At 52.0% G+C, this 12,334-nt stretch overlaps 1 protein-coding gene across 1 annotated transcript in view; it reads left to right on the top strand.

Moving 5' to 3' along the window:
* Positions 1 to 2,381: 2,381 nt before the first annotated feature.
* Positions 2,382 to 12,334, top strand: part of IGLON5 (IgLON family member 5) — a 29,390-nt gene continuing 19,437 nt past the window's right edge. Inside the window, exons 1-2 of the mRNA XM_044418789.1 lie at positions 2,382 to 2,460; positions 5,347 to 5,425. Of these exons, the coding sequence (XP_044274724.1) occupies positions 2,382 to 2,460; positions 5,347 to 5,425 (158 nt within the window). The remainder of the gene's footprint in view (positions 2,461 to 5,346; positions 5,426 to 12,334) is intronic.

Here is a 12,334-nt window from a genome sequence, read left to right as displayed (position 1 = left end):
GTCTCCAAACTGGCAAACTTCAAAACATGTGGTAAAAATTTGTACACATTTGAAAACCAAGAATAAAAAAGTGTGTTTTCCAAAGATGCACATGAACACACTTTAATCCATGGGGGAACATGTGCACCTTTCAAAAAATCACTGAATAGACACATGTGTATGGAAAAACTGCATACAATATGAACATACTTTTGTAAAAACAAAAGAAATCGCCCACTGATATGGGTGCAAATTAGAATAAGGTGACACATGGGCTCAAGTTTTGCTGATTGGCAGATCACCCGTGTACATATGCCAAAGTGCACTGGGCCGGCATCCGTGGTGCTTGCGAACCCGCTTCCTACCACACCTCTTGCTCAAAAAGCGAAGATTTGTGCCGCCCCTTCCCATCCATTTGCTAGCTCTTGATGTATGAGAACTAAAGCTGCCTCTAAATGTATGTAACGAATGAGCACACCATGACTATTGGCAAATTAGGAGGAGAGAGAGACAGATTTCTGCATGCCAATACTGGGCGAGGAGAATTTCCTTGAAAATCAACACGCTTGTTCTTGTGTCTGACTCAGATGCATAATTATCTGAGAGGGAAAGTTCGTGATGTCATGTATGGGCCCAAGAAGACAGCTGAGGCCATCTCTGGCCAAACTGCTCCAGCTCAAGCAGCCCACATAGCCAGGGGCACGATCCAGTGACCCCACCCTGTGAGGAGGCGGAAGCAAGTCGCTTGAAGCTCCTCAGCCACATAAATAAACCAACCCTGGGCCCCTGGGGCTTCCTGCGCTGTGCTTGCTGAATAAGCATTAGCCCTTACCTTTGCCTTGGATACTGAGGTGTGTCGGTCAGAGCCAAACGCTCCTCTAAGATGGAGCAGACACACCTTTTTTCTTACGAAGAACTCAAAGCAGCTTATATAATACTCCTCCTGCTCTCAGTCTTACCCCACAACAACAACCCTGTGAGGAAGGTTGTGGTGAGAGTTTGCGACTGACCCAAAGTCACCCTGTGGCCGAGTGGGGACTAGAACCCAGATCTCCCAAGTCCCCGTCCTGTGCTCTTAACCACTTCATCACTTTCCTCGAGACATGCAGCTGGGATCTCCAGCAAAATATTGCAGGGTAGAGTGTGCTTGCCAGCCAGCCAGCCAGCTATGCCTTCTTTCAGAAGACTCCATTCCAGCTTCCCCACCCACCTAGGTTTCCTGCATCTTCTCCATTCATATGCAGACACTAGTATTCCATGAACACTGAGCATGTTCCATCTTCTTTGGGCTGCTTTGGGTTTCTCTTTTAATCCTTTTGGTCGCTTCCTAAATACTCTTGGTACTTTTGCTATAGTGATGTCTCTCTTCTGCCCGGATAGTGCTGCTTTGGCTTCCTAAGCACCAGCCATTGGAGGACTGAGACTGCTGTTTGCATAAGATTTTAGTCATGTACATGATCATGTTTATGATCACATACCATGGAGGTCCCAGATGTGAGACTCGTCGATCCAGTTGAAAATAGACGGAGCAAGCAATGGGAAAGGATAAATCAAGGCCATTCCAGCTAGGCTTCAGAGCAGCCCTTCCTTCCTCTTGAACAGTAGTTTTTGGGCAGTCCTTGGAAACTCCCTTACTGTTTTGCTCCTGGGCAGCCAGAAACATTTTGCTGCCTGAGGCAAAGAGCAAGTACAAAAGCCCAACAGGCAGTGGAATTTTTATTCCACACTGGTGATGGAAAACATTCTCCCCTGCTCCTGGGACATCGGTCTGGCTGTGTGCCATACAAGCTCACTCCTCCAACACCCCTCTCCCTCTCCCTGGATCTCCCACCTGAGACAATTGTTCCACTCAGCTTAATGATAGGGTTGGCCCTGGTTCTCACAGTAACCCATCACTTCATCCCTTTTCAGACATTCAGTGAATGAGTGAAGTGTTGGGGTAGAGTCTTGAATGACTGGAAACGACATTATCTGCCTTTGAAGGTCTGAACACCAGAGAGAGAAGGGTCTGTGCTCAGAGACACTTTTGTAGCATTATTAATTTTTAGGCCTTTTTCAGACCTTCGGTTAACACATAAGGACAAGGGCCCGCTCTTGAAACACCATGCAAATGTATCTGAAGTTCAGAACAGGGTTACTTGAATGCAGGCAGGAATAACGGTGGGTGTTGTCCAGTTTGCATCTTGCTGTGAGCCAAATGCACACTTCCCAAGCAATATGTGCAGAGCAATGCAACCGTCGCTCCGTATTTGCATGTCTCCAAATCTCACAATGCATGTCTTTGGGGCAGGAGGAAATGCAGACAAAAATGCATATATTACTGGAGAGCAGGAACAAAAAGCATTGAAAAAGTGGAAACAGCTTCCAAACACATGCCTATTTCTGGAAAAGCTGCAATAACAATGTGTAAGTTTGGAGAAATGAAATGTCATATCATCATCATCATCATCATCATCATCATCATCATCCAACCTCTAACAAGTAGAGAATTCCAGGACTAGGATTTAGGTCTCCTGGGTGGTGTGACTTCCTGCCCTCTGGCCACACAACCCTGTCACGTGCTCCTCCCCTTCTCTTTTTCTCTGGTCTGCCTTTTCAGCTTTTCTTCATGTTCTGACCAGGCTCCTTCATACCTTCCGCTCATCACCTGATGTATCAGTCATCACATATCTCATGGCCGAACCAGCACCTTGCAAATGACAAATCGGGTGTCTCATCTGCGCTACTGATTCCAGCAGTTTGCATGTTCAAGACCTTGTCCTTGCCTTCCGATCCTGAGTTTAGGATAACGATCACCTGACTGGCTGCATTTGGGCATTTGTATGGACTGCCTCTGGCCGCCCTCTCCCTGCGACCCCAACTCTTCCCCGCCCCATGCCCCATTTCTTCAACAGATGATGTCTGCAACTAATGGGTTAGCAGCACCAGGCCTGATCCAGTTAATGGGCGAATCACTCCTGTTTCATCCACAGGCTTCTGTCGCTGGACCGCTTTCCCTAGCAATCATCCATGCCTTCTGACATCAGCTCCCTGGAAGGGGGAGCAGTGGATTTTTGACAGAGGAAGAGAAATTAGGCAGATCAAATGAGGCACCCCTGCTGATGAGTCCCCAGGCAGCCTGGCTTGTGCACATGCACACGTGCAACAGGGAAGAAAGCTTGTACCTTGAGTCAGATCCTTTCACAGATCCTGCCTAACAGCCCAGATAGGAGTTGGCACTGGACGTCCTTGTTGCTGGACCATGCATTCCACCAGGAATTACATCACAGGCTGCAAAGCAGGACTCCTGGGTCCGATTTCCTGCCCAAGTATTGTCAGGGTGTTGCGCCTGGCTCTGCTGTGACAAGGGCTCGGCATCATTTAGGTCCGCCGAGCGAGGACTGTGTTGCTGGGTGCAGCGATGGATGGGGCTTTTTCAGCAGGGTCGGGTTTCATGAACAGAAATAGAACAGCTCCGAGCGGGGCTGTGGCTGGCAGCCAAACAGGCTGCCTGGATGTTGCTTCAACGAGGAGCAGAGCAGGGCTGAGCCTTAAATAAGAGTTGAGAGCACGCAAGCTGTTGGCCTCTCCTCCGTGGGGGTGTGGGGTTTGTCTCTTAGAACGACATGGCTGGTCTCCAAAATCTCAGTCTGGAACAATGTGAGAGAGGTTGCGGCATGCAAGGGTCCAAATGGCCCAGGTCTGAGGATGGTAGTACCGTGTCTGGGGTCTCCTCTGGAGAACTGGGCCTTGCACAGATGGAAGCTTCATGCTGTTTTTGTGGCCAAGTCCTCTCCTGAGTCCCCGATTCTCTGTGGGTGCAGGTTTGCAATCGTGGTCCAGGGCATGCAGAGCAAAATGAAGGAGCCTCAGAGACCTATCAGTCATTGTGGTAGCTAAATGGCGCTTCCATGCTCAGGGGCAATAGACCCCTGGATCCTTGCTGCTAGGCACAGTCAACACAGGTGTTCTGCTACACCTGCTTGTGATCTTCCCAGGGGCATCTGGTCCACCACTGTTGGAAACAGAATGCTGAACCAGATGGACTCCTGGTTGGATCTAGCAAGACTGTTTTTATGTAATTGTAGGTAAATGGAACCTCCTCATTCAGAGGCAGTATACCTTTCAGTACCAGATGCTGGGGACAAGCAAGATGAAGCTGTTGCCTTAATGCCCTGCCTGCTGGTGAGTTTCCCAGTGGCATCTGATGGGTCACTCCTGGCTCCAGGATTTTGTTTGGTATGAATTTTTAGGCAGAACAACCAAATTCCTATTATAAAACGCAGATCAGAATCCTGTGTTTACTTTGCTCTGATTTTTCAATTCTGTTCTTATCTCCCAAAACCATATTTTAAGGTAGAATGCCTACAAAGATGCATGCAAAAGGAGCATTTTGTACAAACAGTATATGAAATATTTTGTGCAGTTTTTAAAAATGTAGGTTGGTGTGGAGATGGGTCACAATGGATTCATGCCTACACATGTGTCATCGGCCTGAGTGACCTGCCTGTCCTCGGTTGGTCAAGAATGGGCAGGAAGCACATCCACTGATGCTCTGGACTTCATCTCTGGCCATGTGGTAGGGGGCTTCCGAAAGCTGAAGTCCAAAACAACTGGAGATCTGCCTTCTGTCCATGCCTGGTGACAATGACCTTTGATCCGATCAACCATATGTTCTTCTGAATGAAGGCTCATGTGTACTATTTTCTCTCTCATTCCCGTCCCTCCCTTTTAGATGAGTGAATGTTTAGAGGAAGAATTCCTGGGAGCCTAAAGTGACAGGTCTGGATTAATTATGGAGCATAGCTGGGCAGTTGCCCAGTTCCTGCTTCTTTTCGCCACTTTTCTCCCTTCTCCCCTCTCTGTGTTGGGTGGCAGTGGCAAGGCTGTCCCTCTAGGGAAAATGTTTCTTTCAGAGGGGTGGAGTCAAGCAGTAGTGTAATCTCCTAGCAGTTAAAGCAAGCTGCCACACCACACACTTCCGTGCGCTTCAGTGCTGTTTACTCAATGATACCTTAAAGGAAACTACAGCAGTTAATGATGTATTGAAGAAGAAATAAGGGAAGGGACGGGATGGGACGGGACAGAAATGTGTGCCCTGGCTTTCTATTATCCCACCCCAGATTAGACTTCAGAGTTCAGAGTTGCTCAGTGTACATTCAGGGTGAATCGCCCCCTGGCTGAGTTGGGTCACTTACAGGCGTGATAGACGGGGGATCTGTGCACAGCTCAAAAAACTTGCAAGTAACCACAGGGACGGAGGCTGTGCTGACGCGAAGGTGTGTTGCTCGAAGGGGCATGTGTTGAGTTTGCCAACCCTTGGGAGCACTTTCTTCTGCCACACTCTAACGACCACCCCTCTGTTTGTGTGTGTCTTTTGCTGCACAGGGCTGCTGGTTCGGGGTGCAGATTTCAATCAGGCAGCAGAGAATTACACAGTTTGCCAAGGGGACAACACGACACTCAGGTGAGTTTTCTGTCTCTGACTGGCAGGCGTCTTGTCTATTGCGTGTGTGAGCATGTGCTTCCCCTGTGCGTGGCATGACTGTGGATTTCTTAGCATGCTCTGCTGAACTTCTCAGGCAATGTAAAAGAATGTCTCCCTCCCATTCTAAACTTATTAGGACTTTCCATCCAGGTATCTCCTTGAAGGACAGCCCCTCCCAGCCTTATTCCCCCCACCCCTGCAAGAGTATCAGGTGGCATCTTCCAACGTTGGGTGAAATGCCCTTGGTGAGCTCCCTTCCCTGATGGGCCCTTCTCTTCCTCATGACTTGTGTACATTCCACCCAGTGGTCGCCATTCTCTGGGCTCATCTGCCCCCAGAATGAAGGCCAATGTCCTTTCTGCACTGAGCCAGCTCAGCCACACGGACCTTGCACTGCTTGGACAGCCTCCCACATGCAAGCCGTGTGCCTCTTCTCCTGTCGCCCCTCCCCGCCACCCTGTTTTAACTTCCTCCGTCTCCTGAATGAGAGTCAATCCTGGCCCAGAGCAGTCTGGGCTTGCAACCGCACCTCTCCTCCCTTTCAGGCCCAGAGGCGCTCACAGTCAGGGGAATCCTGGGCTTTGATTTGGGTCCCCACCCCCTGAGGTGGACAGGGAAAATGGGGAAGGCAGTACTTTGCCCCCAGCTGTGGGGCTCGCGCCTGAGGTCAGTGTAGTCAGGTACCTGCTGAAAGCTGGCACTTTCTGCGGCATTTAGGAAGAAGAGCAGCAGGGGATGCCATCTCTGGCTGCTTGCTTCCGAGCAAGCAAGGGGTAGCAACGATGAGAAGGAGGGTGGGGTGAGAAGATGCGCAAAGGTGAGTGGAGATGAAAAGCATGGCTCTGAAGGAGAGGGTCCACGGAGGGTGCCTTGCTCAAGGGCCCTCTGGAACCTGGAGCCAGCACTGGCCAGCAGGCCACCACAGAAAGCTACTGGGCTACTAAATGGACCGAGGGTTGTGGGCTGCAACAGCCAATGGAGCAGTGCCTCCTTTCCAAAAGCGCCCTCTAGTGGTGCGATGGTTTGTCAGCTACATTCTCCAACCCACCCATGGCCCTTTTCCGGTCCCCTCCCAGTTTGCCCTTGTGTTGATCTCTGAACCCAGCACGATTTTGTGCCACCACCCTGCAGTTCAATAATTTAACCCCCCACCACACACACACACATACGCCCCAGGTCTATTAAAGTTTCATCACAACATCTTGACTGTATTTAAATAAAAGATGGCCCCCTGGCAAAACGCACTATTACCTTCTCATAACGCCTTAATAGCAGCCAGCGATGACTTACGGAATGGCTAATAACTCTGTCAAGTGCGGCATAAATTTGCCAAGCCTTGATTTTAACACTCGTGTGTTCTTTCAAACTGAGAGCCTTTCCCTCTGTCTGGGGGAATAACATTCCCTCGCCCTGCGGGAAGATCATTCCAGCATGGTGCTGGAGCCCTTGGCAGCAGCTTTCATTGCCCTGTGTGGGTGGTGGCCCCTTCCCATCCCTGATGCCCCCTCTCCAGCTGCTGCTCCCCGGTATTGTCTTAAGCCTCCTTTCAGCTGCACCGGCCGCTCCGTGCTGGTGTGACTCACACGGAGCAGCCAATGCAAGCCCAAGGGCTACAAAGCCCTGGGTTTAGCCTGCCGCCACCACAAGCTTGCTCTTCTTTCTGTTAAAGGGTAACTTTCCCAGCAAGGAAGTATAGGAAAGAAATGCTGCAAAGGGAGAAAGGACAGGAGGCAGGAAACGCGTCCTTGGGCCAAGACAAAGCGATAGCATTGCTGGAGGAAGTCTTGGCTCCCAGCCGCCTCCCCCTTGAAAAGCATCCACAGGAGCACCTGTTTCTGGGCAGGGCAGTGAGGTGTGGATTTGAGGCTCCAGGCGTGCTGATGGAAAAGCACTCAGCGCATGAGTATGGGAAGTGATTCATGTCCAAAGCCAACCAGCCAGGAGCTCCCCACAGCTTGCTTCTGCCCAGAAAACATGCACTGGGTTTTCACCTGATCCTGGAGGGAGGAGAGAACAGTGCTGACCTGGAGGTGGGTTGCAGCTTCCTCTGTCCAAAAGCAGCCCAGAGCATTGGATGCCAGTCGCAGAAGTCCACCGCTTAAGACCCTGGACTTGGCACAGGCCTCGCTTGAGCCCAGCCCTTCCCATCCAGCATCTTCCTTTTGACAATGCCTCCTCGCATCAGATTCTGTCAGCCAGGTGACAACGGCTTTTCTCCACATGGGCGGGGACATGTCCCCACTGGAGCCGTGCTCAGGGCTGATGCAGAGCACCTTCCAGAAGGATCTCAGGACGACTCCTTGCACTGGATTCTTTTCTTTAAGTCTGCAGGAGGTGAGGAGACCCTGAGGAGAGGGTTGGGATCAGTGCTTTCCCCTCCTCCAGCACAGTCAGGTGCTGAACCAGGCTGGGCGGGCCTTCCCTCTTGGGTTACTTTGAGTGGGAGCTGTTACGGCCGTGTGCCAGACATCTGTGGGAGCAAATTCTACCGTCAATATGGCCACCGTTTGTCTCTTCTGCCACCCCCTTTTTCCTCCTCTTTTGCCTCTTCCTCTCCTCCTTTCCCCTTTTTGACACTTTCTTCTCTCTCTCTCTCTCCCTCTCTCCCACACACGCACACAAGGCAATCACTGCCAGGGGGGTTTAGACATCAGGGCAGGGTCTCACGCTCACTGTGCACAATCACGCGATTACTGCAGCACTCCCGTTGCTCCCCCAAGGGAGCTCAGGTGGGCGCCTGTCAGAATTATCCCACGGTTGCCCAAGAAGAGCCCTATCGGGTGGGGCAGAGGGAGACCCCAAGCGCATGGCTAAAGGCCCATGGAGGAGCGAAGTGCAGCAGCTGAGACCGCGTTCCCCTGGCTGGGCCTGCCACTGCAAGGACTCCCGCTCTTGCCCCCACGCCAGATGGATGTTCTGACCGGTCCTGTGGGCATTGTGGGCATTGTGGGAAACTGAAGGAGCACTCCTGGGAGGGTTGGGCGCCTTCCCCCACGATCCCAGCCACCAGGACAAACTGCCAGGGGCCACTTGGATGGGGTGGGCCATGAAAGGGCACAGTGCCAGAGGGCCCCTGCAACCCTTTATGCTTAAGGGGCCCTGCCATGCATCTGAAAACATGCAGAGAACCAGGTGTGCCGTCCAATTTTAAATCAGAAGGAGTGTGTGGGAATGGAGAGCAGAGCCCTCCTGCCGGCGGCTTCCTTCCTCCAGATTGAGCTCATCTCCACAGCGATAGTGAGCGTGACCTTCACCACGAAAGGGTTTTTTCTTTGTCTTGCTTGGGAAGGGGATTATGGGGAAGTAAGCCCCAGCTTTGGGATACAGGCAGGGAGTTTCGTGTTCTGCATCCACAAACCCCTCCAGGTTTCAAAAGCAGCTCCCTACAGCTCCCCTCTTTTTACTTGGTTCGTGAAGTTTCTTTCCCCAAAAACCAAAAAACACAAAGCCCCTGAACTGCTGGCAACCCAGCCTCCCACCCTGCACGCCTCTGAACCCAGGGCTGCCCATTGGGCCAGCTTTCTATCAGCACTGCCCCTCCAGCTGTCCGGATGAGCCGTTACCCCAGGAGGAGATGATCCCCGCCCCGGAGTTTGGTCTTGTCCGGCAGACGGCCACGCAATTCTGATCTGCTCTGGAGCTCTTTGTTCGCTTAGCATACATACATCAAAGTGATCAGGGCTCCTCTTGAAGAAGCACAGTCAGCAGTAGGGGAGAAGGGGGCTGGGAGGCATGCATAGGAACCCTTCCCCCAGCCCCCCCCCCCATATATCCTGTCTGCTTGCACATCCGCCCCCCCTCTGCACACACCCTGCTGGAAATTGTGAGTCAGCATGCCAGGACTGTGTCCCAGACGTTGTCTGCTCCCGCCACCACACACATGCACGCACGCACGCACACATGCATGCCCCACCCCCCCTTCCCTGCCAGCCCCCCAATTTCCAAGCAGCCCGCAGTATGCTGGGTTCCCATGAGCCTGAATCAGCGGAGCTTTGACCTACTTCCCAAGACTGCTCCATCATAAGCTCTCTGCAGAAAACAGGGGGAGACAAAGCCCTCCCTTTGCTTTCAGGAATGCTGAGAGAGAGATGGTACCAGACCGCCTGATCCTCTGCCAACCCCCCATGCCCCACCCCAGAGAAAGGCACAGACAGACAGACAGACAGCTGCTGGAGCCTCATCCCCAGCCTTCTCCAGCCCAGTGCCCTCCATGCGTTTTGCATTTCAGCCCCCATCAGCCCCAGCATGCCCAGCCCATGCCTAGGATTGCTAGCAGCTCCCACCCCAAACATCAGGAAGACACCTGAGGCCGTGGAACTATTTCCTTGCCCAGCAGTCCGTCCAGTCCACCCTCCTGTGCGCCGCAGTGGCCAGAGAGATGCTCTGAAGAAGCTCACAGGCAGCTGGGCAAGGTGGCTGGCCACTGCCGGCCAGAGTCGCTGAACGAGCCCAGCTTGCAGAGCGATCTTTCTCTTGCCTCTCAGGAGCCCAGAACTGCTGCAGGTGCCACCAGCAATGCTGGAAAAAGCGGGGGTGAAGCAGCCCTGGAGCGCCTCCTGTCAGCATTTCCCATTTGCCTGACTCCCTCCCTCCAGTGCCTGCCATCGCAACCCTGCTCCCCGTACGCCCCCCGCCCAGGCAATCCACGTGCAGAGGTCTGGGTCAGGGTGATGTGGTCAGCTTGGGATATGGGGCAGAAGACCCCCTACACTCTCTTGACCATTTCAAAGCCACCTGCAGCATCTCTGGACCTCCTGCTTGCATCTCCAGTCGTTCCAAAGAAAGGGGAACTTTGGCTGCAGCTTTTCTCTCCCCGGTGGTGTAGCCAAGCAAGGAGATTTTTTTGGTGCAGTGAAGGAATAAAAGAAAGAAGGAGAGTTACAGAGGGAGCTGGAATACTGACAAGGGAACCAGTGGAGGAAGGACTGAGAAAGGGGCTCATTAACTCTTTCCCTGCCATCCATTGTCCTCCCAAAATCCCCCCCCATTTTCCCCTTTGCATATAGTCAGAAGGTATCCCTGTGTGTACACACAGAAGTAGTCAGCAAGAAGAGAGTTAAATAAAACGTTATCTTCCCCCAGCCCCTCATGATTTCAATCTCCTTAGTGCTTTTCCTAAAGAGAAAGGGACAGAGGTAGGGAAATTATGATGTAATTGGACATCAAGTATAGGGTTGAGCCTTTGGGACATGGGGCCCTGGCCTTGTCTTGCTCCCAGCCACAGAGCCAGGGAATCCCCTGGCAGGCAGCTTGGCTCTGGATCCACCGTGCTGCGGTGCGAAGGAAAGGGAACCAAACTTTGCTGAAGCATCGGGGTCAGTTATGATTTGATGGGGAGAACACAAAGTCCTCCTCCTTCCAGCTCTTCTGTGGTTATCTTTGGAATGCTTGTCCAATCTGTGCTTGACAGCTGTCAGGGACTAAGAAACGGGATTACTTAGCACCCAACTCGCCTTCAAGGCAAGAGAAGCACCGCTCTGATAATTAAATCTCGCAGCTGGAAGCCACGGGTGAGGAGAGCGGGCCAGCAGAAATGATGTGGCCGGGGACTGGCGAGGGGCCAAGGAGGGTCAGGGTCAGGGGGCTGTGAATTGCAAGGGAGGGCTGCCCAAGCCCAGTCAGTAATGTGTCTGTGCAGGAATTAACTCAGCGGTTTAGTTCAGAGAAGCCTGCCGGCTTGCCTTTCTCCAAACACTCATAATGCTCATTAAATCCACAGTTTCGGAGGTGTTCAAATTTTTTAGGGCTTGGTAAAAAGAGCTGTAATAACATGGTCTTTTGGGCTTCAAAGGCTCGGCAGAGAGAGAGAGAGCTCTGGGCTTCACCAGAGCGAGGAGGACAGCCCCGGAGTTCTAGCTCTTGCGGTCTCCTGCCTGGCTTCCACACCCAGGGCGGTGCCTCAGGGCCTCCATCCTCATGGGCTTACAGGAAGTTACCTTCTGCCAGCCAGACTATTTGTCCATGGAGCCCAATATGGGCTGCTGCTACTGACAGAGATGCTCCAGGTTCTGGGCCACAGGATATCTCGCTCAAAGGCTGGGTGTGGGTTGCCACTGAACCGTGGGTTGGGAGGACCCATGATTCTGCCCGGGTTCAACAACAGCTCACACTCAGCCCTTGAGTTCAGGTTCTCATATTGTCTGAACCCAGTCAGGGTCTCAGGAACAGGGAGGTTTTCCCCACCCCCTGATTGTTTTTAGCTGAAAAATTCCAGAATCCTTAGGATTTCCTGCATATGGCTGAGCTGCTGCTTCCCTCACCCCCATGGACTCGAAAAATGCAAATTGACTAAAGCAAATGGCACTCATATGGCTGGCTTTTGTGTTCCGGTTTCCTTTTGTTGTTGCTGAATGGCAATACCAGCTGTAAATGTAAATTGCTTCATTTCTGCACATGCACCCACCACTTTCCCAGCACAAGACCATGGAAAGGACAACAGCAGTGCGGTATAATGGTCCAGCAGAGGGTTGGACTGTGACCCAGGAAATCTGGGTTCTGCTCCCCACTTGTTCTTGGAGCTCACATTGGGCTAGTCACTGACTTTCAACCTAACCTACCTCACAGGGTTGTTCTGAGGATAAAGTGCAGAGGAGAAAGATTATGCAGGCTCCCTTGGGTTTCTTGCAACAACAACAACAATAAAAAAGTGTATCTGGGATGCTCATGGGGTTGCCATCAATTTGGTATTTCTGGAGCCCTTCTGATATTCTTGGTCACCAAACTGTGACCTATTATTTTCCTATAATGCCTAATAAAAAAACCTCCTGAGGCTGCCACTTGCTGTGCTTGTGCTTAGGCTGGCTGGTTGGAGTGTGTTGGGAGCTGCAGGACTTTTTTCCATCTAAATGTGCCCTTAGAATTGTGCCCTTAGCCCTTTCCCCCCTTGGG

The sequence above is a fragment of the Varanus komodoensis genome, unplaced genomic scaffold (assembly GCF_004798865.1).
Source record: "Varanus komodoensis strain SLA01 unplaced genomic scaffold, ASM479886v1 scaffold93, whole genome shotgun sequence".
Lineage (NCBI taxonomy): Eukaryota > Metazoa > Chordata > Lepidosauria > Squamata > Varanidae > Varanus > Varanus komodoensis.
This window is presented reverse-complemented; position numbering and strand designations above follow the sequence as displayed.